The sequence below is a fragment of the Falco punctatus genome (assembly GCF_963210335.1).
Source record: "Falco punctatus genome assembly, chromosome: 5".
NCBI classification, from domain to species: Eukaryota; Metazoa; Chordata; class Aves; order Falconiformes; family Falconidae; genus Falco; species Falco punctatus.
The window spans coordinates 5,181,299-5,208,629 of record NC_137584.1 but is presented as its reverse complement, the minus strand read 5'-3'; the positions used below and the strand labels follow the sequence as shown (position 1 = coordinate 5,208,629).

General features: G+C 43.7%; 1 protein-coding gene across 10 annotated transcripts in view; it reads left to right on the top strand.

Annotated features, from left to right (window-relative positions):
• ANKRD6 (ankyrin repeat domain 6) overlaps nucleotides 1-27,331 on the top strand; it is a 104,489-nt gene that overhangs the window by 66,566 nt on the left and 10,592 nt on the right. For 7 of the 10 annotated variants that reach the window (XM_080389343.1, XM_080389342.1, XM_080389344.1 and 4 more), the window contains 8 exons: nucleotides 1,965-2,221; nucleotides 11,284-11,382; nucleotides 19,597-19,695; nucleotides 20,255-20,353; nucleotides 23,893-23,991; nucleotides 25,050-25,148; nucleotides 26,911-27,009; nucleotides 27,245-27,322. In XM_080389343.1, the coding sequence (XP_080245469.1) occupies nucleotides 2,102-2,221; nucleotides 11,284-11,382; nucleotides 19,597-19,695; nucleotides 20,255-20,353; nucleotides 23,893-23,991; nucleotides 25,050-25,148; nucleotides 26,911-27,009; nucleotides 27,245-27,322 (792 nt within the window). In that variant the 5' untranslated portion in view covers nucleotides 1,965-2,101. Of the gene's footprint in view, nucleotides 1-1,964; nucleotides 2,222-11,283; nucleotides 11,383-13,663; nucleotides 14,123-19,596; nucleotides 19,696-20,254; nucleotides 20,354-23,892; nucleotides 23,992-25,049; nucleotides 25,149-26,910; nucleotides 27,010-27,244; nucleotides 27,323-27,331 lie in introns of those variants that run through there. The other 3 variants (XM_080389339.1, XM_080389337.1, XM_080389338.1) reach the window with 2 other exon arrangements.

Here is a 27,331-nt window from a genome sequence, read left to right as displayed (position 1 = left end):
TTTTCTTCTGTCTTCCATCTTTTTCACGTTACTAGGGTGTCCAAACCGTGTCCATCACATTGAGGGTGTGGGTGAGACTGGTCCAGCAGCACAGGCTACAGCACCGCTTCTCTGTTGTCCCTTGTGCTGCGTTTTGGGCCCAGAAAGTTTCTCTGAATAAATGCACAGCTATTTCCATGTCGCTCCAAACATGTTTGCATTCAGAAGGCAAGAGAAAGGTGAGGAAAAACTAACCTGAATCTTTTACCTGGAAATAGTTACCTAATGCTTATACCTAGAAATCAAGAGTCAGTTATCTGGAGTTATTTCCTGGCTTTGACGTAACTTTTCTATTAACCTTGGAGAAACCAGTAACTTTCCTGTGCCTTCAAGTTTTTTTTTTTCTAAAATGCAAGTAATGTTCTTGAGCATATTATTCACCTCAAAGGGTGTTATAAGAACTAATGCTCATAAAGCGTTTTAAAATTTATTAATACTAATTACCATAGGAGTGCAAATTCTGCTAGTATCACCTACTAATACAAATTAACATGGTTTTAATATACATGATCAAAAATGTTTAGTGTATATCGGTGATCCTGCAGGGTCCAGGGACTTTCTGTACTGCTTTGGTGACACTGAGGATCTCAATACCCTATTAACCATTCAATTAAACAGGACTGCAGCATCTTTTTGTTGCAGAGGTGTACTGGTGGATATGATTTTGTAACACTGGAGTGATGTTCATTAAAAGGTCTCACCCCCAGCATTTAGGAGACGGGGAATTCATGCGCTACAGGCACCTATACATTCTCTCCTTGCTGCTGTGAGTGTCTTCCTGATGTGAGGATTGAAATTAAATCTTTCTGCTGTTCTGGTAATGATCTCCCTGCTGAAGCTGTTAGCAAAAACGTCAGTACTCTGAGTAGTGGGATTATGATGAGGAGGGGTTTGTACTATCAGCTAAACTGAAACAAACAAATTTAGGGAGGCAGAGATGCATTCAAAAGGATAACGTGATGATCAAAGACATTGTATTCCACTATCAATCTCCAAGATTATCTAGTGATACTTTGAGAGAGAGAGAAAGGTAAATCATCTATATACAGACTGGCAATCTTGAAGGTGTTTTTCCTGTACTGAAACAGTTAAATACCAATATGAAAAGCACAGGTAAAGCTGAAATCCTCCCAAACTGGGCAGGTTCTGCATCCTACAGCTGGAAGTGATCTGTGGATACACTTTCTGGAATTGTGTCAGAAATCTCTTTTCAGCTCTGATGGCTCATTGAACAGGTCAGTCGAGCCTGGGAAGAACACGCTCACAAGTTTGCATGACAAGTGCTAAATCTGATTTGTTTCTGGGGTCAGTGAGGTGTGATGTCAGCACTGTGGGGGGAACATCATTTATCGCTGACAGCAAAGGTGAGCGTTTCCCAGTTGCACATTGTGATCCCTCCCAAAGGTGTCCTTGGGATGGTTCAGGGGAGGCTGTGAAGCATTTTATACTCATAAGGGAGCAGTCAGCTGCCTTTAATTGCTGACTGCACTCAGTCCTTCCAGGGCAGAGGATTGTATATTTATATCAGGAGCCAGTAACTATAACCTATTCTTGTTCCCTTGGCCAACACAGGCTGAGCAGTGGAGGTAGTTAACCTGTCCTTGGCCAATTAAAGTCTGTGAAACCTAGAGGGAAGTAGAGAATGAAAGGGGACCACACAAATACAGGTTAGGCCAAAAGAGAGTTAAGCTCTCAGAAAGTTAAGGATATTTGTCCCAAACTAGGGGAATTGAGGGCACGTTGAAGATGTGCTACTGTCTACATGCCTCTGCATTGCAACAGAAGTGCAACGTCTTCAGGAGGCTCTGAGGGTTTTTTGCAGCCCCCTCCCAAAGCAGTGTGAAGACGAACACTCTGGGAGGAGCTGCTGCAGTGCTTCCATCTCTGAAACCCTGCTGACGGCAGCCTTGTTTTCTGATCCACAGGTCCAGAGGATGGCATAGCAATAACAGCGCTGTCCAGGGAGCTGCGGTCCTTCCTTGCCTGCCTGCATGCTGCTTGAACCAATCCCAAGCTTTTGTTTTTGGACTGAAGAAACCTGAAAACCTTTATCTCCTAATTCATGAGCCAGCAGGATGTGGTCGCCGTGCTTTCAGAACGCCTGCTCGTAGCCGCCTACAAAGGCCAAGTGGAGAATGTGGTGCAGCTTATCAACAAGGGTGCCAAGGTAGCGGTTACCAAGGTAACAAGAGAAAAACGCTTTGCAAAATCCCTGGGAACTAACATAACTCCTAGACCATTGTCTGTGAAAATGCCCTCGTAGCTTTAGCAGTCTGAATGTGACTGAGGTTAGTGTTTAGATTTCCTTAAATTTTATACTTAATAACTCATGTGAATTTAGAATATAGGGCATGTTTTGTATTTATACACTTCCCAGTGGATGCGGCTGTGGTGAACACAGAGTCCTTAGAAACGTAGTGTGTCGATGGAGGGGCAGCAACATTTTTCAAAGCATGCATTGACTTTTGAACACCGTGTGAACTGATGAACGGAGCGATTCATCACTGTCGAGGGAAAGTTGTTCAGAGTGCCCATCTTTCTTGGTGAGAGGGTGGGGAAAAGCCACCTGTTGCGGCAGGGTAAAGGTACACAGAAAGTGTTCCTTGCCACTGAAGTCTCTCGGTACAACGGCCTTGCTTATACCTGACATCTTCATTGATTCGTGCTGTGTAGTTCCCAGTCAGTTCCATACTTGGGGGTTGCAAACGGTGTTCCCTGTACCTTCGATATAAGGTCAGCATCCAAGGATTTCTGCTTAGACTTTGAGAGTTCAAACCGATACTCACATATTCCTAACTCTCAACATGTTATAAATAATACTAGGATATAAAAGATGAGATAGAATTGGCTGTTGCAGAGAAAGTTCAGCAAAAACCCTTAAAAATAATTTAGGTAGGTTAGATCTTTATAGCTGTAACATGAAATTTGGGACGTTGTGGTTTTAGGAACTATTGTCCCCCATTGTATCTAGTTTTATTTGTATTTCCATATTGCTTTGAACATTTTGTATGTAGAGGAGCTATTATTTACAGATAGAAAGCAAATGTGAGTGTATTTGATAAGTAATTTACCTTTTCCTCTTTTTATCTGTCAGTGACAGTTGTTTTCAATTCCTTTGCAGTGTTTGAGTTGTAGATAGTATTTATTTTGAAAGCTGGAGTGAACCAAGGACACCTGGTGTTCGTAAGTTTTGTTTGCCAAGACTAAGTGGCCTCTCTTTGATAGATACAAAGTGTTGGTGTTCCTGTTGGAAAGTTGAGCTCCCTGGTGATGTCTGAGACCGTCCCTGTGGCTAACCGGGTACTACAGGATTGTAACTATTCTTTCCTCGAGGTTGTGGGTCATCCCCATGGAGCCCAGGGAGGGGGGATGACAAAAGCTGTCCCTCTTGTCATCCCAGCACATCATCAGACGGCACAGATGAGGTACTTGGGTAGCCTGGTGACAAACCCTGCTCAGAAGAAATGAAGTCAGGTCAGCAAGACTGTGGAGAAGTGCTCGGAGGAGTGGAGAGGTTCTCAGAGGAGCAACCGAGTTTATGTGCATGTGGTATTTTGGAGACAAACACTTACACCTCCCATGCTGTGAGCCAGATAGAGGTGAACTCAATGTGAACCACGAGGCATGAGACCAAGCTGCTGCCCTCATCAAAGCCCATCGGTTCAGGCTCAGGAATGTCCTATCCAGTTTGCGTCTGGCTCTCACCCAGCCATCTAGCTGCATAGGGAGAGCATGTGCATATTTGCCTGTGAAAAGCTGTATAATCACACCCTGGAAGAGCTGGGTTTGCTAATCTGGTGACACACAAAGGCTGGAAGGAGAAAGAGACGTTTAAAGTCAAGGACAAGGTTGTCACAGGAGCAAGCATGTGTAAACTAGCCTCAAGTATATTTAAACTGGAAATTTGAAGGGATTTTTTAGCCATCATAGAGCCGGGTTTTTGTGCAGTCTTTCAAGAAGCAGAACAGGTACAAAATAAGAACTTCTTTCAGGTTAGGCGTTAATTTTAGGATGGAAATTAGATGGCAGGCTTGTAGCAGAGAACTATTGATCAAGCTTTCAGATAAATTGAAACTCAGAGCCTTCTTCCCTCCCCAAGATAAAACCTGTTGCAAAGTTAGGCATAGAAAGAAATGTATTCACATGCATGCCTTAGTTCTCTTCTACCTGTGTATCTTCTGCTTTTATTCATAATTTTCAGCTTGTTTTGTCAAATTAATTTTAAATTCTAGGGATTTGCTTGAAAATTTTTTTTTAAAAAGGGGTGTTTTTTACTTGTCAGCCAAAATTCCTGCTGAATTCGATCATTATGAGTTTTATTGGAAGAAGACACGCAGAGACAAAGCTCTTTGGAGAGAGAGAAAGTTTCCACATCACTTTAGGCTTTAAATACATTTCTGATATGCATCTGTAAGTGCAGAGCAGTTCTTGTGGAAAACACTACACAGAGATCTAGAGCTAAATGCTAGAGAGTTCTTTATTCAAACAGAATTAATTGATCATAGCTTAAGAAACATAAAGGATATTTTCTGTAACAAACCAAGTACTATTAAATGCTGGATAGCTGGCAAGCTGATCCAGTTCTGTTTTTATCATATATATGGAAGGTCATATGATGTCATTAATTGCTGCTTCAGTAAACAACTGTTCAGCTGCAAAATAGTACTTCATTTCTGTCACCTCTAAGCAGATGATTTTAGAAGAAGAATACAAAAGAAACAAAACTCAATGGAGAATCTGTGTGTCCACGTGCTCACTTACGCATTTCCTCAGGCACGCACTTGTTTTGTTTTGACAGTGTTACTAGCAAGGCAGCTGTGCTGGTGAGGTCAGTGTGGAAGTGTGCACCTTCCCTGACTCCAGCGAGGACACTGGGGCTCGTTCCAGATTTGGGTCTTTTTAAATATGTGAAGAAGAGCTGATGGTCACTAGATCACACCGCTGTTGACGATCTGACATCAGGGAGCCCAGAGCAGGAGAGTGCTGGTGGCACCGCGTTGAACATGCATCGAGCACTTGTCCTGGTGCTGGGATCTCTGCCACCAGCCGTGAGGGGTTGTGGCCGAGAGATGGTATGGTGCTCAGCAGGGGCTTCATGGCTCTGCTCTTCTCAAAGGGCACCTTCTCAACCAGGGTGCTCTGTTGCTGCTCTTTCTGGTAGGACAAAGAGATAATTTCAGGTTTCATGCCTTTTTGTCTGACTTCCTTCACGGGTGTGAAGTTTATGGCTGTTTTCTTTATGAAAAGGGCAAAAAATACCCTCTACAACTGATCATACAAATTGACTGATCCAATAACCAGGTGCCTTTATAAAGTATTTTGGTGAATATGCTGTAGAAGCTGGAAAATTAAGAACTAAGCCTAGGATAAATCTTTTCTTCCAACCAAGAAAGCTGGTCCCTTCTTTCAGTCCTTTTTGTAGTAGAGCTTGCTTCCTGTAGTTACTGACAGCTGCGTTTTTGTCACGGAAGCACTGGGACTTCTGCTGAGCTGCTTTGCCTTGCCGTCCTCCCAGGATGTTGTTTTCCTTTTCCTGGCTTACTTTTATTTTTATTTTATGAGTCGAGATAGATTAGGGAGAGGGCTGTGGACCACTAGGGGTGGCACAGGAGGAGTGGTGGTAGTGACATCTTGGATCAGGTAGGCTCTTCTCTCAATCCTGTCCCCAGAATGGTGCCTGGAGGATGAAGAGAAGCGGCATTTCACCTCCCAGGCGTCAGCCTCTGGTGTATCCCAAGGATGTCTGGCTGAAGCGAGGTGAATGGAAGCTCTGTGCCTGGAGATGAAATTTCCAGGTCTGAACCTCTGCACTACAGCTCAGAAAAACAAAAGTGTTACTGGGCACTGGGTTCCACTGGGGTGTTGCAATATGGGGCGTAGCATTCAACAGCGAGAATTAGCAGTGCCAGAAAAAGCTGCGCGTTAGCAAGCACACCCAGAGGAGTGTGCCACTTCTTTGTTAAACGTGGAAAAGATTGCCAGAGGAAGTCATAAAGGTAGTACGGGCAGTTTTAATGTAATTTGTGTAGTGCTGTGGGGTTTATGATTATTTTTTCAAGGGAAGCAGAACATAGCTTTTCTTATGGAGCACAGCATTAAGATCATAGCTATAAAATTGAATTCTGTGGAAAAGGGATGGAAAAAACCTTAGAAATGCAAAAGGTAGTGCTTCTTGTTTGATTTGGTAATTTTTGTTTGTTTGACTTATTTTTTGAACTAGTCATGTTGTGAACCTGCCATATGGCAACACTTTTGTAATGCTGGGGTACTTGTCTTCTCTTCTCATCAGGATTTCAACTTCAGAGCATGTGGAGTTCTTTAAAAAGAAATTCTCTTTGTTTTCTTACTTTTTAAGTTCAGAAACAAAAAAAAAACTCTGTGACAAGACTTAGTTTTTTTTTTCAAGCTTTCAAATAAAACGTGGATAGATGTGTTTTTGTCTAAGTGCAGGATGGATGAATAAATAACAGTCCTTGTGCAGCACAAGAGCAGGGTGAGATGGAGAACTGAATCTACTTTCATAAAAGTATCTACAAATACATTAAACACAAGGAAAAACCACGTGGCTCGTGGTGCTAAGGCCCCCCTGTATGGGTTTGGTTGCAGAGTGCATACAGTGGCAGCTGCTCTAAAAAAATTCTGCTTTTAAATGGTATGTATCGACAGCTACCTGTCAATGTCTGGCAGTTAGAATACAGATTAAATACAAGCAAACCCGGTAACCTTGCATTTTACTGCTGAAATTCATGTGGCTGTTTGCTGTGCTTGGCTGCAACCTGATATGCCCCATAGCTACAGCAGCGGGTCACAGTTGTTGGAAGTTGCAGTTTTAGTGTAATAGGTCCCATTTATTTTGTCAATAAGCCTGTGACATGAGAGCATTTGTATGATTTGTTGCCTGCTGAAGCAATTATTTACATTTGAATAGAAGTCCAAATTGCATATTTTTTATATGAATGACTGCTTTATTGGTTCATTAATCCCAAGTTGTAGCAGTCTCTCAATTGTATTTCTGTAATGACCCCCAAACCATTACAGGTCATATTTGGAAGTGCTCACAAGCTTTTAAGTTGGTAATCATCATGTTAAGCAGTGCCTGGCTTTAATGTTGTCTCCTTGCAGTGAGCATCTAGGAGGCTCTTTGTATATATTTCCTTTCCCACTCCGACCTGTGCGTGCATTCAGATAAGCCCCCTCTTTGGTGCTGCAGTGGTGAGTGTGAAATGTCTTTATGGAGAAGACGCACAGAGGTAAATTTGTCTGTCATCTGCCTTCATCTCTTCTCCCCCTAGATATTTTAGGTAGGATGCGTTGCTGTGAGAGAAAATCTTTGTGGGCTGTTGGTTTGACTTACAGATGTGAAGGCAAGAGCAGCTCTGACTTGCTGCTGGGGCTGGCAGCTGTGGCGTGGACCCTTTGAACATTTCTCTCCAAAACCGGCTGTGCGCGAAGTTTGTCATCACAGTGTAAGGGGCAGCCAGATTGCCCTGTGTCTCCCTCCTGGTCTGTTCTGGACTGGTGTGTGCAGGCCAGTGTCTGCGTATGTTTGTGTGGGGAGGTGGGTGGGAGTGTTTTTCCAGGGTTTGTGTTGCCTGCACTGGAACACTGTCTCGCTGTACCGCTCACCTTTGCTCTCATTTTGATGTTACTGGAAAGAAAAAGAAAATCTGGCATTGCCAGTTCTTGCATGCTTATGATTAATCTTGAGGTGATCAGTGCTCTTCCGAGAGCTGGAGCCTTTAATCAGTGTAATGTGCTGGAGCTGATCCTCCTCCTCATTCTCCCATCCTCGGTAGGGTCACGGTTTTCATTTACAGTGTCCCTTTGTAGGGGAGGAGCTCAAGGACCGCGTGTATGCAGTAGCTCTGGTCTCTGAAGGTCTGTTTCTAGGGGTCTCTGATAGGTGGGGTACCTCAACCTATGCTTTTGGGTAGAGAATCTCAAAACACACAAGCGCTCTGGAATAAAAATAATGTTCTGGTCTTCTGTTTCAATAACTCAATTTTTAGTTTTTCTTTTTAAACCTGAGTTTTGGGGTTCTGGCTGAAGTTTTTGAATGTTCGGAGATGATGATAGGGGAAATGCACAGCTAACATGCATCTCTGCTGGCTGAGTGACCGGAACAGCCAGGCAACCCTTACTGGAAGCTCTCCCTGGCCCCATGGTGGTCTCCACCAGCAAGTGCCCTCGTCTCCTCCAGCATCCATCTCCTGTGGCTGGCCATGCGCTTGGGAGGCTGTCCAGCTATGGAGAGCTGGAGGCTGGTCCCACCGAAGGGAGAACTTTGTGCTCCCTGGGGCGAGGGCAGCCTCCTCCGGGAAAGCCTGTGCCCCAGGGCAGCTTTATTTTAAGGTAAGGCACCGAAAGGCAAGGCGGGTGAAGGCCATGTGATCTGGATCTTCTGCGGGTTTGCAGCCTTTTCTTGTGCTTGTACTCTGCCACCTGGCACGCTCTGTGTGGCAGTTGCCTGGGAGGTTGTTGGGTGTGGAAAACATATCCCTCACATTGAAATAGCCTCATACTCTGCTTTCTTAATTTACTTTTAACACAGTACCTGTGGCTGCACATCTGCTTTTTTTCAGTGGTTAGAGGTAGTTATCTTACCAGAAAGTTTCCCTGCTGGGATATATTCATAGTTGACATTGTTTTCCTTTTAAAGTACATGAGCTGGCTTCAGTTGGGTTTGTTTGGGATTTTTTCTGCTCTATGCACAGATTGCAATAAATTGTCTTCATAATATATTAGTAACCTGTGGAGAAGTGAAATGCCCAGATTAGGTCATTTACTTATTTCCATTAAGTAATAGAAAAAGTCAGAACCCATAAGCCTAAATGTGCTGGAGCACATATTCATAGTCCAAACATATTGTTCATAGGCGGGAATGATTTGTTCATCTGGCTATCTGGCTTCCTTTTTCTTTTCCCCTTCTTTGTTTTTCATCTTTTCCCCTTCTTTTTCTCTTCCCCCTTACCTTCCTCTCTCTTTTTTTTTTTTCTTTTTGCCCTCTTTCCCCACCCTCCACCCCACCCCCCCGCCCCTTCTTTTTTCCTTTTTTTTTTTTTTTTCTCCCTACATTACTTGGGAACATTTAATGTCTCCTGCTATTGAGTTACCTGGAACAGTGACATAGCCCCCGCTCTCCTCCGGGCTGATGGAGAAGGAAGAGTGCTCAGTGCATCTCGGTGCCTCTCACCGTAGGGGCAGGTGTTTAGGGACCTGTGGCCGGGTTGAGCGAGAAGCGCCCAGGCAGCAGGCTGGATGGCACCCGGGGGCCGTGGTGACGGCCAAACCCTTCCCACACCGTCTGCAGGGCAGGAACGGAGGTTTCCCATGTGGGTACGAGCTGCTGCCGCTAACAGGAGACAACATTTGGTTTTTGCAAGATCTGCGTGTCAAGAATGAGTGAGGACTTTACCCTTAGGTCTGGCCCTTCAGATCAATAGTGTAGGACAATTAATCAACGTTTAACTCTTTAGGAGCATGGCACAACTAGTCAGTAGTGAGACATTTTGTCCCCAGCCATTCTGTGGATTTCAACACTGGTTTTCCTTCTTGCTCTGAAGAGGCTGAATTCCTGTGGCTTTACCAGCTATGCGGATGTGGCATTTGTTATGTGAAAACAATCCTGTCTTGAGCTTGGTTTTTTATTTACTTGGAAGTTGCTTTCCCAACGGAGAAGTTGCTTAAAACTTCAGAGAGCTGATGGTTGCCTTCTGCTTACCTCAGGCCACTAGTAGTCAGACAGCTCTTGAGGTGTTGGCTCCTTCTCTGGGTGACATATTAAGTCTGTTTATCTTCTTTTGCAGGGTAAATCATTGGGTGGAAAAATACACAATAGCAGCGGTAATGAAGAAATAGATATATAATAGATAGAGATGAAGAGTGATGTAACTCTCCTTTATCACATAAAATGCCTAGTGGAGAAAACTGGATTCTTTGTGAAGCTACTCTGTGATTTTAGCAATGGCTGGAATCCTTTTTTCTTAGTTGTGATGAAATAAAATTTGGAATGAACGGTTTTAAGAGTCTTCCTGTTTAGCAGTTCTTAAGGTGCTTCACTTGCTTTTCATGTTGATGCTTTGAGATTTTATAAATATGTGTATGTATTTTTATATGTTTATATATGTATCTATAAATTTCCTAGAGCAAGAGTAAATTTTTGATTTTCTCTTATGAGCTTGCTTTTTCAGGTTGTGTGGTTAAATGTTTAGGGATTCGCTTGTTGCAGCTCTTCTCTGTTGTCCAGACTGCCTCTTACAACCTCTTCCCTCTTTGAGCCTCTTTTCACATGGATTCTTGGGCTTCTTTTAGAAGCAGCAGTTTATTCTGCTTTTCCTGAGATGTTTAATTTCAAATTCTGTCAAAGGATGATCAAATGGGACTCAGTTACAAGTAACTATTGTATTCCTCTTGTAATTTCACTTAGATTTTTGGAACCCATTTGTTGGGGAGGTGCCTTTTTAAAAAAAAAAAACAACCTAATTTTACTGTAAGATTTCAATTTTTTTTGGTTTTTTCCCCTCCTAAAACCATACGTCATGTATCCATCTCACTAATATGCCTTTTCTGTCCTTCTGTTATTAGGGAACTGTCCTTGATTACACCACAGATCGAATTTCCTCTGAATATTTATACTATTTCTTTCATGTGGGTTAGAACTTGGTAATGTTTGTTTAAAAATCAGCATTATCTAAAAAACCTGACAGATCTTTGGCAAAAAATGAGGTTGGTTGTTGTACACGTGAAGTCACTTGGAGTGACTACAAGCCTTCCATTTCTTTTAAGGGGAGCATACATCATACACAACAGTCCAGTCATTTTTATTTCTATTGCAAAGATGGTACCCATTACAATATATGTATTAGCCTGCTCCTGCAAGTTTGTCATACGGAGCGAAGTTGAAATCAGTTGACAATTCTGTGCTCCAGAGAGACAGAAACAAAAGGGACGTGAATTCTTTTTGGACACAAAGCCAGATCCAAGCTTGTAAGGAAGAATATAATATTCCTTTTGTAGAGTGTCATCGAGATAAACTGAAATGTTGCAGAAGGGGGAGGAGGAGTTTTCAGCATACAGAAAACTAAGGTAAAGCGTTTGGCACACTAATATGTGTCAGTTGCTGCTATTGCAGGTTTCAGAGGGCAAGGTATGAACAGAAGAAAGAGGAAAATCAGATAAAATTCTGGTCAACTACCATGCATAAAAATTCATCTTAAGTTATTATTATTTTCTTCTCATTCATAGCATGGCCGGACCCCCCTGCATCTTGCTGCCCACAAGGGTCATCTCCACGTTGTCCAGGTTTTGTTGAAGGCAGGTTGTGACCTGGATATTCAGGATGATGTAAGTAGATACAACCTTCTTGCTTGGGGTGGAGGAGAAAAGGTAATTTGCAAATAACAGTAGGCTTTCACTTATTTGAAGTAGGATTAGATGAAAACAAAACCCGTCTCTCTATTTTCTAATTCAGAGATGTAAGCTATAATTGGAGATGCAAAACTATATGGGAGACAATGTAAAATATGTTGTTTCAATGAATAGTTTGGTCCTCTTGCTCAAGCTGCAGAGCTTTATAAGAGCTGGTTGCATCAGGCGGGTATGAGTAAGAGTTACTGTATGCCACTTGGTGCAGAAATGAAATAAGAGTTCATTGTTTTCTGTGGAAAACCACTGGAGGATGTCAGGTGGGGGACGCAATGTGTTGTGATGTTTGCCTGAAGTGGGAGATGCTTTTTGTGTAGGCACATGCCACAGCGTGTAGAGCATTGAGCAGCTGCCCAGAGCACTGTGCAGCGTTGCAGGGAAATCGCCCTGCTGGCAGCCACGCTCGATGTGGGGCCGGTTGCATCTGTGAGGCTGTCTTGTGGTGAAGCATACGCACACTGAAACCGGGTTTGAATTTGTAGCAAATGGTAGTTTGTTTTCATTTGGTAAAATATGCGAGTTGCTGGAATTTCTTGGGTTTCCGTAAGTAGTTCTAAAGACCAGGCTTTAAGGCGCATTGGAGTGACTGGTAACGTGGTTTTAGTTACCTCACTCTGACGAACAAAGATGTAAACTGAAATGTGCAGCAGCAGTTGAATAACCATGACTTTTTCAGATGTGTTGCTAACTTCTGATAGCAAGCTGGAACAAATTTGAGGAAGGGTTGCTTTTATTCCGCCTGCAATAAATATGGTGAAGATTCTTCAAAGGACCTAGAAGTCCAAAGGCGGTTAGTAGAGGCACCTGTATGACTGTTAAAAGGACACTGGAAATGTCTAGGTGCCTTTTGAAAATCCCTTTAGGTGTTTGTTTGCATCTAGAGAGTCTTAAATACCTGTAGAAATTGGAAAACTGGTTTCCTTCTCTTCATGAGTAGCTGTTACCCTGTGAGATGTGAGCAGTCTGTCTGACAAGTTTAGAACTGGGGTACCAGTGCAGCCAGCTTTCGACTGGGAAACTTGTTTTTCTAGAAAGAAACTTTGCTTCCTGTGCTCTTTATTCTTTCCCTGTGCCCATCTGTGAAATGGAGCAGATTTGCAAGCATAATGGGAGTATCAGTTTATTCAGATGTATCCTGAGTATGTTGTTTGACTTCTCCCAGCAAAAATGATTCATCAGGTATTTAAGACAAAATTGCAGGTACTTTACAAGTACAGTCAGTTTTCCTGAGAAAACCAAGTTACTGCTTTAAGAATGCAAGAGCTTCTACTGATCTGGTCAAATTGGGTTTGTGTGAAAACTGGGTTTTGAATAAGTCTAGGGTTTTTTTTTAATTCTCTAGGAATAAAATCTAGGCTGTTTATATGTAAACGTGGTAGCCATAGTGGAAAAACAGTAAATCAGTGTTTGGCATCATTTCACTTTAGCAACGAGTCTTGCACTGTAGAAATATTCAGCTTGTAGAAGACCTACTTCACTTGCCTTGCAAGCTTCTGAGGGGCTTTGTTCATGACAACTGGATACTGCTTCTAAATGTGGGGACTAATCTGAACAGAGTAGATGCATGCTTGATTCACAGATACTGTTTCTTTAGAATGTATTTTGATTTTTAGCTCTGTATGTAGTACTAGTAATTTGGCTGGGGTTGAGGAGAGCCTCAGGAGATGCAGAGTCTCAGAGGGTGTGTTTGGATTTGTCTCAGAGGAGGAGGAAGGCTAAAACTCCAGGTGAAGATTTTTGCTTATGAAAGGTATTAACTAAAATATTTCTGCTTTCCTTTTACATAGGTCTTCAAAAAAGGTTCTCTATTTATGGTTTCTCCTTGTATAATTCATTTTTACACCTTATTTATGCCGCACAGAATATGTTCATATTCTCTTTTAGTTGCAATCTATTGATTATGCCTTCGGTTACCTTTTTACTGTGTGCTTATTTGGCAGGGAAGGCATCTTAGTTTCAAGCGTTGATTAACATCTGTACATTTCAGTGCTGTTTTTCAGGCATACAAATTTAGGTTCAGAGATTAAATCGTTCATGAGATTGGGGACTATCGTATTTAATCGAACAGTAAATTACTTAGTTGATTTGTCTGTGGCATTGTTGTAATAAGACAAAAAACCCTCCAGGTTCTGAAAAGATGACCTATATTTTATTTTTCTAAATAACAGGAGAAACGTAAACATACTTTATTTTGGAGCTGACTCTCTTTAGCTAATCAACGAATGCAAGACTAACTTTTCATCTGCCACACGATAAGCAGAAACTTTAAAGTTGCTAGATGTCGTAGAGAGATTAAACCACTCACTTCATGTTCTACAGATACATTCTTTAAAACACAGTAAGAGCCGTAAGAATTAGTTGAAGAATGACCTCCAGTGGCCTGGAGTGGGATTATTATGAATTTCAACCAGTGGAGTCCAGCTCTGTAGAGTACGCCACCCCGGGAGCTAACTCTTTCCTTCTCCCTGCCAATCCTGAAAACTCTTACTGGGATGCCAGTGCCATCTCTGAATGGTCCATGAGTATCCATACAGCACACACCTCAGAAATAGTCAAGGAGAAAGTTGTCCCGGTGAAGGAAATCAAGGACGAAAAAGATAAGAGAAACCAGAAGAGAAGGGCTAGGAAGGAACCTAGAAGATCAGAAAGAGAGAAGGAGGTTAGAAATCTTGTTCATCAACCCTGCCTTGAGCTTGACATCTCCCCTGGCTGCATGCTGCGAAACATTGGCGTGGTGGTCTGGCATGGCCGAGCTCTTCTGCGCTGCATGACTGCATGGCCGGCTGCGTGCTGGGCGCTCTGCGTCACCTTTCCTGCCCCCTGTGCACTTTCTGGGAATCTAACTGGGAAAACAAGCTGATTTAAAACAAAGGCCCGAGGCCCCGAAACTCCCTTTCTGGAAACTCCTGTTTAAGAAGCAGAAAATTAATTTCAAATGGAATTGAACCCAGAGTTCACAATCATTTGTAGCTGAATGTAAATATGAAAAGTGGCTTATTCCTGTACCCCCATTTCAGTCTCATTTAAACTGTCATTTGTTTCGTTTGTGATTATTTTGTCACGCCTTGATCACTTCTGCTGGTCGTGCATCGTCATTTATCTTTCAGAGTGAAGGTGTTCTTACTGTGTATCGTGGTGATTGCCCTTTTTTAGCAGAGGAGGAGGAGAGCAGCACAGAGTCATTGAGAAACACTGGGGCGCATTCGGTTGCCTTTGTTACAGCTGCTCCAGGATATCCACCTATGCTTGTATGCCCCTGCGAGTATTTAGCACTTGGAGATATTTTAACTTTAAAACGTTTTGAACTTTATACCGTGGATTTAATGGTTTGATTTCATAGTGTAAGACTTTGCAAGTGTTTTTTGATACTTTGTGTCAGGATTGAAGGCATGAGGTTTTTGCTAGTTATTTTGGTGCAATTCTCCTGTAGCAAGACAGTTTGGTGATTTCTGCAAACATGGAGAGTCAGCGAGGAGGCAAAGTGTGACGCTGGAGAGGGGCTTTAAAGGAGACTGTACAACCGATGGACGCTCTGGAGAATAGGAGCGTGCAGGAAAACAAGATATGGTGGTTCTAGTATTTTATTTTTTTAATCAGAGAAAGGAAAAAGCAACATGTATTACAAACTAATGTCAACCAAATCTCGTTAAATGTGGGCAGTGGAGTCTGTAATAGAGACCCCAATAACCCAGGACAGCAGGCAGGAGTACTAACACCTACCTGAAACCCTTTTGTAAGTTCCTTGTGTGTTTCCTTTCCCTTGGGGTGAAAGATGTAAAATAGATGCCTCTCCAGTTCCCAGGGGCCTGGTCCCAGTGGTTGCATCCACTGCTTTAAGTTTGTCAGCAAAGGAGGAGACTCCGGGAGGTAATTGCAAACACCCGGCGCCACCAGCCTAGCCGACACAGAAGCGCTAAAGGAAAAGGTAATGCCCAAATCCGTGGAGAAAGTCAGATTTAGTTGTCTGCCTTTCTTCAGGACTCCCAGCCCGAAACCTTCTCCTGAAAGCAGGTGTTTAAGCTCTCTGTAAAAAACGTGGTTTCACCCTTCGGAAGCGTACCTGCTGGTGCCGGGCGTTGCAGTGCAGTAGCCTTGTTACAGGCAGAGCTCCCAGGGTGTGCAGTCCTGCGTCCTCTGCGCGGCGTGATGCAGTCTCCCATCCCAGTCTCCCATCATCTCCCGCTCTCTAGCCCAGTGAATACCAAGATTTTTCTTAAAACTTTCAACACGGCTGTGCTCTCACGGCAAGACAGGCCAGGTGAGTTCCATAACCTTTCGGCTGCTGAAGAAAAGCCAGTGGCCACCTCCTTCACCGGTCTCATTTCAAAGTTGCGCACCTGCAACTTGTGTGGAGCTTCTTCCTGCAAGCGTGTGATGAGGGTGCTCACGGGGCAAGAGGGAGGAGGGGAGACGCCTGTGTCGGGAGGGGGTGTGCTACACGACAGCCTCCGCGGTGCCACCATGACTGTGGTGCCCTGTAGCAGCGCGCAAGCCGAGGTGTCTGGGGCGTTGGGGTGGGAACGCCCGAGTTTGAGTTGCTTTCGTGGCTAAGCAGCAGCTGAGCACGGGGATTTGAGATGCGTCGGTGTAGACTTAAGTGCCTTAATTCTACCAAGCCTCACTTAAGCACCTAAGTGTCTTTTTGGCTTCAGGCCCACATCTGCACTCAGGCAGACTGTTGTTTCTGTCAAGGTCACGTTTGCATGGCACGGCACCGGAGTTATCTCTCTTCATTGCTGCTGAACTGCAGTGTGCTCCTAAGGCACAAATCACTTACAAATAAGATCATAAATTGTGCCCAACGTAATAGTCTGGGCAGTTAATGTGCATTTACCAGTGTAATTGCTCTCTGAGCCTCTGGAACAGCCCCCTGATGCCTTGCTAAAGGCAGAACTCCGATGAGCGCTTTCAGAGACACTTATTTTAGCAATTAATAAAGATACATGAGTCAGTGATTACACTGTCTGAAAATTCACATTGTGAAAAAAATAATAACTCATCTGTTTTCTCTGACTCCATAAGAGGCAAGACAGGGGTTTGCTCCCCTGCTGGTGGGGGGGCAGGACAGGCTGGAAGCGCAGGGGTGCAGGCAGTGTGGTCTGTAGGTGGGCTGCACCACCTGTGGCTGGGTTGCTCAGTGACTGACATGCAGAGGCCATCACAGTCAGGTGGTTCAGCTTCCACAGCACCTTTAAGCAGCTGAAGGTTAATGTGTGTGCTGAGGTCCGAGGGGACAGTCAACCAGGTCCTGTCCTGCTGGCTGAGGGGGCCCTAGGGGTGGTAGGGACCTTCACCAGGACATTGATACCTGCCATCTCTTCACTGGGGGGTGCCTCAGTCCAGGTGAGGCAGGGTTTGAGATATCCTTTGACACTCCCTGATACATGGATGAGGTATTTATTCACCCGGTCAAGGTGCTGGTTGGACCTTACTCTTAGATCCTTGGCTCTCCCTGTACTTGTGGTAGGGAAGATGTCAGCACCAAAGCCCACATCTTGGGCAGGAGGCACCTGAGCCTGCTACCTGCGGGACCTGTGTCCCTTCATCTACCCAGGCTTCTGTTTTAGGGACCAGAGTACAGTATGGGACAAAGCCCAGGCAAGGCTGAAGCTGTCCCAGTGCCGCCCTGCAGCCACAGTGAACGGCCCCCCAGCACATGGGCTGTGCTCCCAAGGAGACCTGCCCCTGCAGCAGTGAGGTGTGCTTCCTGCTTTCCAACTATGTGTTTGGTTTTAATTTAACTGAAATGCCATTAGAAGTAGCTGTCGTACCGTCAGACCCCAAAATGTTGAATGGCCTTTGACCTCACCGCAATTACTGTGGTGGGATTTGGCTTATGACAAGAATAACCTTGATTTAAACTGGCCCAGCAAAAAGATTTTTAAGTATAAACTAAATCAAATAGAATCCATTCCTGCCCCCAGTTTGGTCTTCTCCACGATCAATTTTCTGGGCTGTTAAAAAGCAGCAACGATTGATCAAGCTTCATCTGTCGCGATGGCAGATGTCATCTTTTTTTAGTCTTTATTATAATATCTTCTGTAGTTTTGCTGGTGCGGCAGTACCAGTTGGCAGGGATAGGCTGGCAGATTATCTTCCACTTCATGGGAGTCAGAATGACCTTTGCACTGTCCACACAACCCACTGCTGCAGCAGCAGTAGCTGTGCCCGTCATCAGTACCGTGCGTTACCCAAAGAGGCTGTTAAAATTTTCCCCAGCTTCTTGGCAAGCAGATTTCTTTATAGTAATAGTTACTGGAATCTGTCTGACACTTGCACTTGTGAGATGGTATAGTTTGGACATTTGCTGTAATATTTTGGTTATCTTTACCTTTGCAAGAAATACAGAAATTTAGAGACATTGCAGTGCTGCCAGCTTTCCAAGACTGTTTTTCTAAAAGTCCCAGTTTCTGGAACCACTACTGTCTTTGTTCAAAATCTCTTAAAATACATTTCCAGTCTTAATAAGGACAAGAACAAAAGTAAGAGTATGTAACCTCTGGAGACAAAACATAGAAAGCAAGTTTTTTTTTTTAAAAGCCTTCAACACAATTTTTTTAAATCAACTTCATGATTACAAGTCAACTTAATTATTTAGTGGTGGTAGGCATTACAGGGGTTACTGAAAGGTTGTGGTTGACAGTGCTTATTGTTCTCGTGTTTTTATAATAACTATTAATCTATTAGTAACAATTTTGGTGTCGTTGGCACAAAAGAACCCCACCAAGAGCAACTTTAAGTGAGTTGCTAATTGCCTTTGAGAACAAACTATTCAAATGATCCAGTTACCTACAGACTTGTAGACTGCAGGACAGACAATACAGAAATTCCTCTCGTTTTAGTATTTAATATAATCTCATATTCTCTGATAAATATTTGTAGCAGAAAAATTTCCGATCTGTTTAGGACTAGCTTTCCTGCAAGCTTTTTTCCCTGAGGGTGCAGCGCAGATGTCTGCCCTGCACGTGCTTTTGATGACCATTATCTAGATAAGCAGAAGTAGATTGGATTCTCAGTCTGTTTATTCATCCCCAAAAAAGGCTGCGCGCAGCTTTGAACTGTCTTTGTGCCTGGACTCAGGCTGTGCTTCAGCATTGCAGGTTCAAAGCAACTTCAAAGGAAAGCCAAGACAGGTTGTTGTGGCAGCAGTGAAGCGACTGCAACTCGTATTCCCGTCGGTCAGCGTCTCACATCCCTTGCGTGCTGCTGCATAAATCCTCCTATTCCCCCTCTTTTATCCGGCTCTCACCAACATGCTCGTAAAAGTATATAGATAACCCTGGATGGGCAGGGCCAGTAGTTTGTGTCTCTCTAGCTTTCAGTCTGTGGAAGGCTTGTAGAAAATTAATCTTGGGCTCTCTAGCTAAGCAAATGTGTCCAGCAGTTGTTAGAGGGGAGATGGGTGGGCAGTCAGACAAGATGACCGCATCAGCATCATTTGGAAAGTTGGCCGTGAAGGAAATAAACTGATGTAAGAAATTTGCTTGGTGCTGCTACATGGCAGGTCAATGAGCAACATAAGTTGTTTGGACCTCGGGATCGCACAGTCGCTTGGATGAAATAAGTTGATGGTCTTGCAGTTGTGCTCCTCATCATAAAATTGCCTCCACTCTAGTACTAATTGGTAAATTCATCAGAGGTGCTGAAGAGACCGATCTCATCTCATGCTCCTTATCCTAAGTAGGGCTGATGGAGCAATCAGAGCCAAAACAGGAGAGCCTCATCCAGTTAGTCTAAGTACTGGAGGATCATTATGATGAATTACGACAGCCTGTGATTCCCTTTAGTTCCCTACAGATACTGCTGATTATTGGACATGTAGTGCCAAATTGTGTCACGTTCACTGCCTCCTAATACTGCCGTATTTTTAGAATGCTTCAGCGCTGTGTATGGGATTGTGATGACTTGCAAACTTCTGTAAACAGTTGGTTTGTAGCTCTCTGATACTTTCAATAACTTCATAAATCTTAGAAACTTTGATGATCGTTGTTTACGGGGACTGTTTTCAAACGCAGTTTGGATCTGAGCAGTACGTGTGTTGAAGATGCAGGCCCCTGCGTGTGTCGTGTGCATTTGCATTGAGTCAAAGTGAGGTGGGAGTGGTACTGATGGCAAATCTGCTTCTCTTCGCAGGGTGATCAGACAGCATTGCACCGGGCTGCTGTCGTAGGGAACACCGATGTTATAGCAACTCTGATTCAAGAGGGGTGTGCTTTGGACAGACAAGACAAGGTAACAGGCGAAAGCAAAGCCCTGTGGGGTGGCAGCTTTGCCAGCCAGTAACGTTAAGGTCTCAGAGAGAAAGTTGTGGTTTATCCTCCTGAGTAAGTATTGGATGCTTTGAAAGTAATTTGAAGAGTTACATTGAAAACAAAGCTGTACCATATCTTTAATATAAATGACTGCTACAGTTATTTTTTATATCAGGCTAGTAGTTTTTGGTTTAAGAGTGTCTTCTCAGCTCATTAAGGGAGGAATTAAAGAAATTTACAATCTTGCTATGCTCTATGCAGAACACTGCAGTTTCTCTTGATTATCCCAGAAACTGAGAATGCTGGGCTGTAAATTTAGTTTGGGAGTAAATATAACTTAATTCCAAGTTCCAAACAAAAGGAATAACAATATTTTTATGCTCTTCTGAAAATAAAATAAAAAATAAGCTAGTAGGAAAGGAAAATGTTTTATTTTTTAAGTGAGCAGGTGGGGTATGCAGCTGCTGCGTTCTGATATGTAATACTACCCTGCGTGTGGACGCAGCGCACTAACCCGCTCTTGTGTGTGTGCTCTCCAGGATGGGAACACCGCTCTTCATGAAGCGTGTTGGCATGGATTCAGCCAGTCTGCCAAAGTGCTCGTTAAAGCAGGAGCCAATGTTCTTGCCAAGAACAAGGTGAGACCCATGCAGGAGGAGCTTTCAGTTCCAGCGTAAGGTGGCAGATTCTCAGCACTGGAGATTTCTGGCCATGGCGCTTGTCAGCGGGTGGGGAACCAGCTCTTAGTGGGATTTTTTTTTTTCTCTTCCTTTTCTGCATTTATTGCACCTGGATGCTTCCGCCACAGGCATTAGGAAATTTGTATTTCGATAACTGACGCAGGAGGAACTCAATAGCACGTTGAACGATACATTAATTACAGCTGAGGTGTGCTGCAATTCTTGTGGAAATCCCATGGTGCTTTAATTTATACCAAGCGGATTCATTGTGATTGGTGTGATTTAAAATGAAAACTAATTGTACTAATAGGAAAATGGCATTCAGAATCTTTTTTTTTTTTTTTTTTTTTTTTTTTTTTTATAAATTAAACAACCAAAGGAATGTAAGCCACAGAGGGGAAATAACAGCATATCTTTTGTTACCAAGTTCTTCCTAATATATATTAGTGTAGGCTTTTACCAAAATCTTGTAATGAACCTGGATTATGTTCCTTTTGGTATTTATAATACCTTGAGAGCAGTTTAGAGGAGAGGATAACAAAGCAGGGAGTTTTAGTTCCACTCTAATTGTAATACCTGTGGGAAACTTCAATTCACTAATTCAAGAGTTAATGGAATAGTCTGGGAAATGGCAGTAGCAGCCTGTGGTGCGAGCTGAGTCCGGGTTTGGATCAGCCAGATTGCACAGTTGGCACCGTGGCCTTGGTTAGAGGTGAGAGGGCTTTGGGATGGCTTTATGGGATCTCTGAGCGTTTTTTGGTAAACATGTCTCTAAAACTACAGCTGAAAGGGGCTAGTGAAGAAAAGGAAGAAAGGAGACAGCTGGCCAAGGACTAAGATTTTGAGTAAAAAGGCACGGTGCCTGGGCATAGTGTTTTGTATGCGCACGTGTACATGTGCAGTACATATACATATGTTTATACAAACATGGTCACTTTGTGGTCTGTCATTGCATCATCTTTGATATTATTTTATTTGTCTTCCTTCTTTTATATTGTTCCAACTTCCAGGTTTTATTTTCTGTAATGGTTTTTGCTGTAATGTTTACCTAGATTGGTATCAAAGGGACTTGGGCAACTTCCCATGCTTGACTTTATAGTCTTGTGAACCATTGTACTGCTGTCCCTGGGTAGGCTTGCTGTGTCTATACGTGTACCGCTGTACAAAGGTGCGGGCTTAAGATGCGAGCGTGGTTATCCTGCATGCTTGGATGCCTCAGGGTATTAGGAGATTTAGCTTACAATACAGCCTATGTCAACAGGAGACAACCTCTCTTGGAAAGCATGTGCACAGAATAGCTCAGCGGGGTTGACGTCTGAAACATGAGTGGCAGACTTTAATACTGCGTGAGCAGCTCCTGCGCTGGTCTTTGATGTCTTACCCACACAACCCTCTCCCTTTGCATTTCACTGTTTGGGTGTTTTTTAACAGGATCTTTTCTCAGGAGCTGCTGAAAAACGTGGGAATTGTGCCTGCTTGCACACACGCATGTGCTTTTACCCCTTTTGATTTCAAGAAAAATGAAGAGCCTAAGTCTGCTTAATCCCAAAATGGTTTCTCTGGTCTCTCAACATTTTATGTTACTCATGAAAAGGCATAATCTTTCTGACAGCTTTCCAGGCAGCCAGGGCTGAGTGCCATGTGCAGGAGCACCCTATGGGCTGTTGACTTACGCCTGGGCATCATGCAGTTTTGGCTGGATGGGACAGATACAGCCTGCTAGATTTGCCGTATCCTGCTAAGCAGAAGTTGGGAGGGATTTGGCTCTGTTTGCTGTAACTCCTGATTAATATCGCCTGAAACTGCTTGGGGAACGCTTGTATGGATGCACTTCTTGCAGCACAGCACCCGGAGAACAGTATATAAAAGAGCAATGCAATTGAAGACAGCTTCTGCATTAAGTGAAAGGCAGAGGACAGATAGGAGACCTGGGATTTTAAAGGCAAGTCAGGCAGGCATTTGAAGAATGGGACAACACATGGGTAAACCACCGGGGCAGCAGTATTCCTCCTGTGCAGCAATCCCACTGGAATAGATCATTCCGTGAGATCGGTTGTGGCCGCCTTTTAGACCCTCCATCAGTCTGTACGTTTCAGTGGAGGTTCAGTAGACCAGGGAAGACCCCCACATCAGTACAGCTCGGACCCGCTCGCCCTCTCACAGAAGGTGGTGAGAGATTTGTCGCCCCTTGGGAGATGAGCCAGATGAGCCTGATTTGCCAGCCCTGACCCTAGGCACCGGCTCCGTGACTTCTTCCACCACTGAGGTCCTCACCTCACAGCACCTCACCCGTCACCTACTGCACAGGACCTCTCTGCCTTCCCACCAGGGCTGACCTTCCAAACAGCAAATGATAAAGACATTGCAGAGGCTTTTCTGGATAAACCCAGGAGGGAAAAAATTGACGCTTAAAATGCAATTTAGCTGAGAAAGAAGATCATGTCTGCCATAGCCACTGTAGCTGCCACAGTAAGCCACAGCTACATTCAGGCCTGAAAGAGCCTGTAACGTGTAAATGCAGACCAAAGACCACCCCAAGAGTTGGCCTTTTGTAATTCAAACCCTGCAGCTTTGATCGGTGTGTTGAAAGCACAGGGAACAAAGTAAAGGACATAATGAAGGTGAACTGGCAGCCTAGTAAATGCGGAAACCGTTTTACTTGAGCTGGTTTAATTTCTAGCTCCCAATAGCCAAAACCCCCAAACATTTTCAGGCCAACAGAAGCCAAATGCTGCCAGAAAAACTCGTCAGACCAATAAAATCCTTCAGTGTTAGAAAGACAATACACAAACAAACTCTTCTTTGATTTCTGTCTGTAAAAACTGTAAGTTTACTTCTTTCAGGAACCTTAGCGTGTGGTTCTTTGGGGTTTGGGTTGCTTTTTTTTGCCTCTTCTCATCTTGGCTGGAGACTGGCCTGCTTTCTGAATGTTGAAGCATCCCGATAGCTTAAAATCTGCATCCTGCCCTGTGAAAGCACATACAGACCCAGCCAGACTTGGAGCTGGTTTGTGTTAGAGCTGTAAGGAAACAGACGTTACTGTGACCCCGTCTGCCTAACACCTTGCAGCAGTCACGGCTGGCCTTACTTGAGATCAGAGATGCTGTGCCATGGCAGCACGATTCTTTGTGTGTGTGCACGGGGGAAACCCGAAACACAAGAGTTATTTCTTTAAATGAAATATTTGATAGTGCTGTTTGATATTAAGGAACAAGGCAGTTTCTAGAGTCTTTGCTTCCTGCAAACAGATTTGACTAACACAGATATCATCAGACTGTCCAATTTCTCCCTTTACTGTATCCCAGATAAATAATTTTAATGATGAAGAGGGTACTTCAGTCTCCAGGTTCATTCAACTCATATCTTTGGGTAAATAATAGCGACAGTTTCCCACTCCTGGGTGGATTTTCTAGCGGGAAGACCTGTGAGGCTTTATTTTTTGACACTTAAGTCCAATTTCTAAATACAGCTTTTATATTTTACTGTATTCCTCTAAGGCAGGTAACACACCTCTTCACCTGGCTTGCCAGAACAGCCATTCCCAGAGTACTCGTGTTTTGTTACTTGGAGGATCTCGAGCAGACCTCAAAAATAACGTGAGTTTTGAAAAGAACGTGTTAATTTTTTTCTGGGCTTTTAGTTTCTGGGTTTTAGTTATATTGCTTCAAGTTGTAGAAATACTCAGAAATGCTTTACGCTGTGGTTTTTATTATATATGCTATTGAAGAAACCCACTAACAAGCCGTTGTATACATCATGTACAGGAATGCTTTTGGTAGGACTGAGCGATGCACTACTTGTACCCATCTCTTAAGCAGGGATGGAAGAAGCCAGAGGGTTTTGCTGTTGCACAGACTGAGGCAGCTGGTCCTTTCCTGCTTTTTGGGGTCCTGATGGCCCGACCCATACGCTGTCGTGCAATTCTGCAAAAGGGCTTCTCTCTCAAAAAGGTGGAAAGCTTAAAGGGGTTTTATGCCAGAGCGGTGAAAGTCCCTGCGCTCACTGAGACGGATAATACATACTGTGCACTGGTCTGTCAAATTAGGTAGATTCAAGGTGACTTCAATTTCAGACAGCTTTCTTCCTATTGTATAATGATTCCGGCATGACAAAGGAAAAAAAATATCTACAAAAGGAAGCCAGATGTTTTTGGCCCTGCTCGACAACAAGGTGGGCAGAGGCACACAGAAATGGAAACCCGTGGGGCTCTGCTCCCAGCTGCCAGTCCCAGCTGCGCATGTGCCGCCCCTGGTGGGGACGCTGCTCTGGCCCACACTCCTCATGTTTGCTTCATTATGTGCAACACCGAGTTGAGTTTCCAAATCACACTGGTTTGTGGTTCAGAACAGATTTAACAGAAAAATGTAAATCAGGTTTTGTAGTGCAGTAAACCAGCACTTTTTAATTCCAGTATTTCCTGTCAGTGGTTAAAGAATTTGTACCCCCACCTTGCCTGACCCCAGCTCTTGCTACACCTTCCCACCCGTGACAGTAGATTCTGTACTGCAGAGAAGACAGCATTGCTGTTCAGTGGGGGGGGGGTGGCAGTTACTGCCCTTTTTGGTTTAATGGGATTATTTCATCCCTGAACACCGTGACAAGCACAAGCTTTCTTACTGCGATTCAATGCTCAGAGCTTTGTTTCTGTTTGCAGGCAGGAGATACCTGTCTGCATGTTGCTGCTCGTTATAATCACTTGCCCATCGTTAGGGTGCTGCTCAGTGCTTTCTGTTCTGTCCATGAAAAGAACCAGGTCAGTGCATGAACCTCATTGCGACTCTGTGCCCTTTGCATACAGCTAGTTGTTGGGAAGAGGGATTCCTACCAAAGTAATCCCGCTTCACTCTGTGTCACTGTACCGCCATATGCCTAAGCTTTTAGGAATAGCCTTAAAGTAACCGCATATGAGGGGGTTTATTATTTTGCCATCGCATTTGCATCATTTCTTTAGAGCATTGCCTTTTCGTGAGGTTCTGCAATGGTGTGTTGGTGTAAAGGGGGGTTTGGAACGGGGGTGGTAGCGTAGGGTTAGGAGTTGGTGCTCCTGGGTCGTTACCAGTTCTGTGCAGAATGAGACTGGGCAAGAGACCCATTTTATGGGGGCCCATTTTCTCCACCGTAACTAGGATTTAATGATCCTACAGCCATTACAGAGACACTGTGAAGCAGAACTCACTCATGTTCAGATGCTACAAAAGCGCAGATTCCTCTGGAATACTTTACTTTGCTGCATTTTGCAGTAGGGGGAATTGAAAGGACGTAAGTGAAGAAAAAGTATGCTTTAAATTCAAAGCAATGATTAGTCTAACCTAGCATTAATCATCCATAGCTGTTTTATAGAGAAGTAATTGATTGCTGTATCTATAGCATAGCCTAATTGGGTGGTAGAAGGGAATGGATTTAGTACAGTAAAGTGTGTTAAATCTGCTAAATAAACAGATTATGTGGTGCTTAACCACATTGTCTCGTATTCCTGGGAAATTTTCCACACGTAGTTGAGGATCATAAAGATGTTTTCTGATCTGTGCATTTAATCTTTTGTCTTAGATGTGAGATATTACAACAAACAAAATGGGTTTCAGCATGTTAAATTTACTATGTAATTTTATTTGGAAATGAGTTTTTTAACTTACAAAATGAGCTACTGAATATTAAGATTAACTGGTGTGAATCTGGCCCAGAGAGACATTCCACTCCTTCACTCCCCAGCACTACCCTGAGTTGTTCCATATTTGCACATATAATGATTTTATTTATGAATATGCCTCATCCAAGTTCGCAACCAGCAATAGATACTCACTAGTCTCAAGGAGATCTAATTTTCTGAAGGCAAAGGGGACAGGAGGGCGTTATATACACGTGTCCAGTCTCCCTCGAGCAGCTGCTGGCTCTGTTACCGGTGCCTAAATCTGATCACAGCTGTCTTCACCACACTGCACCGGGACAGGGACAGAACACTGTGTTAGTGCTGGACCTGGATTGTCTCCTGGCTTTGGTCCAAAACTTGTTTTTCTTGAGGAATCTCACGAAGAGAACACCAGCCATCTCGCTGCTGGTACTTACCTGGTTCTTTCCGAGTAATGCGATACATGACCACCTGTGCACCAAATAATCAAACCTGCAAAAACAAAAAAAAAAAAGAAAAAGAAAAAAAAAAAAGGAGGTTTTGGTGGGAAAACTGATTCTGCCCTCAGATGTCATACCCATTTGCTGGTGTTAGAGCTGAGCTGTCTCTAATAAGCGGCGTTGTGTGTCACTTGGTTTAGTTAAACCAGGTCACCAGAACCCCAGCTGCATTTCTCAAAACAAGGCTGAAGTAGGTCCTTGCCCCCTCCTGTCCCCATCTTTCCTCCCAGCTCTGCATTTTTTTTATTGAGCAGGCCTTATTTAAGCTTAGCTGTTGCATCAGTGTTGGGCTTTTGACCTCTTGAGTATCTTTTAGGAAGGCGTGTTTTCTGCAGGGTGAGGCCCAAGGACTTGTGTTACACGGTTGTTTTCTGCTTTCTGACTTGCAGGCAGGGGACACTGCGCTCCATGTAGCTGCTGCTCTGAATCACAGGAAGGTGGTTAAGCTGCTGCTGGAGGCAGGGGCTGATGCATCCGTTGTCAACAATGTAAGCAGGACGTGGAGTTTCTCTGGTATCTGGTATTAACGCAGGCCCGCTTCAACGCTCTTCATATCGTTGGTAGGAAATATTTGGGTGTTAGAGTTGAATTAACTCTGGGTAAATGAGAGCAGCTGGTCACTTTACTCTTGTGCACAGAGCATGTACTAACCTTGGGTGGAGAAATTCCACTTTTCTAGTAGCTTGTGTTTTGAAGGAAATGGCATTTTCTTTTTGCTCTCAGGCAGGTCAGACCCCTCTAGAGGTTGCCAGACAGCACAATAACCCTGAGGTTGCGCTTCTCCTGACTAAAGCGTCACAGGTACGTTAC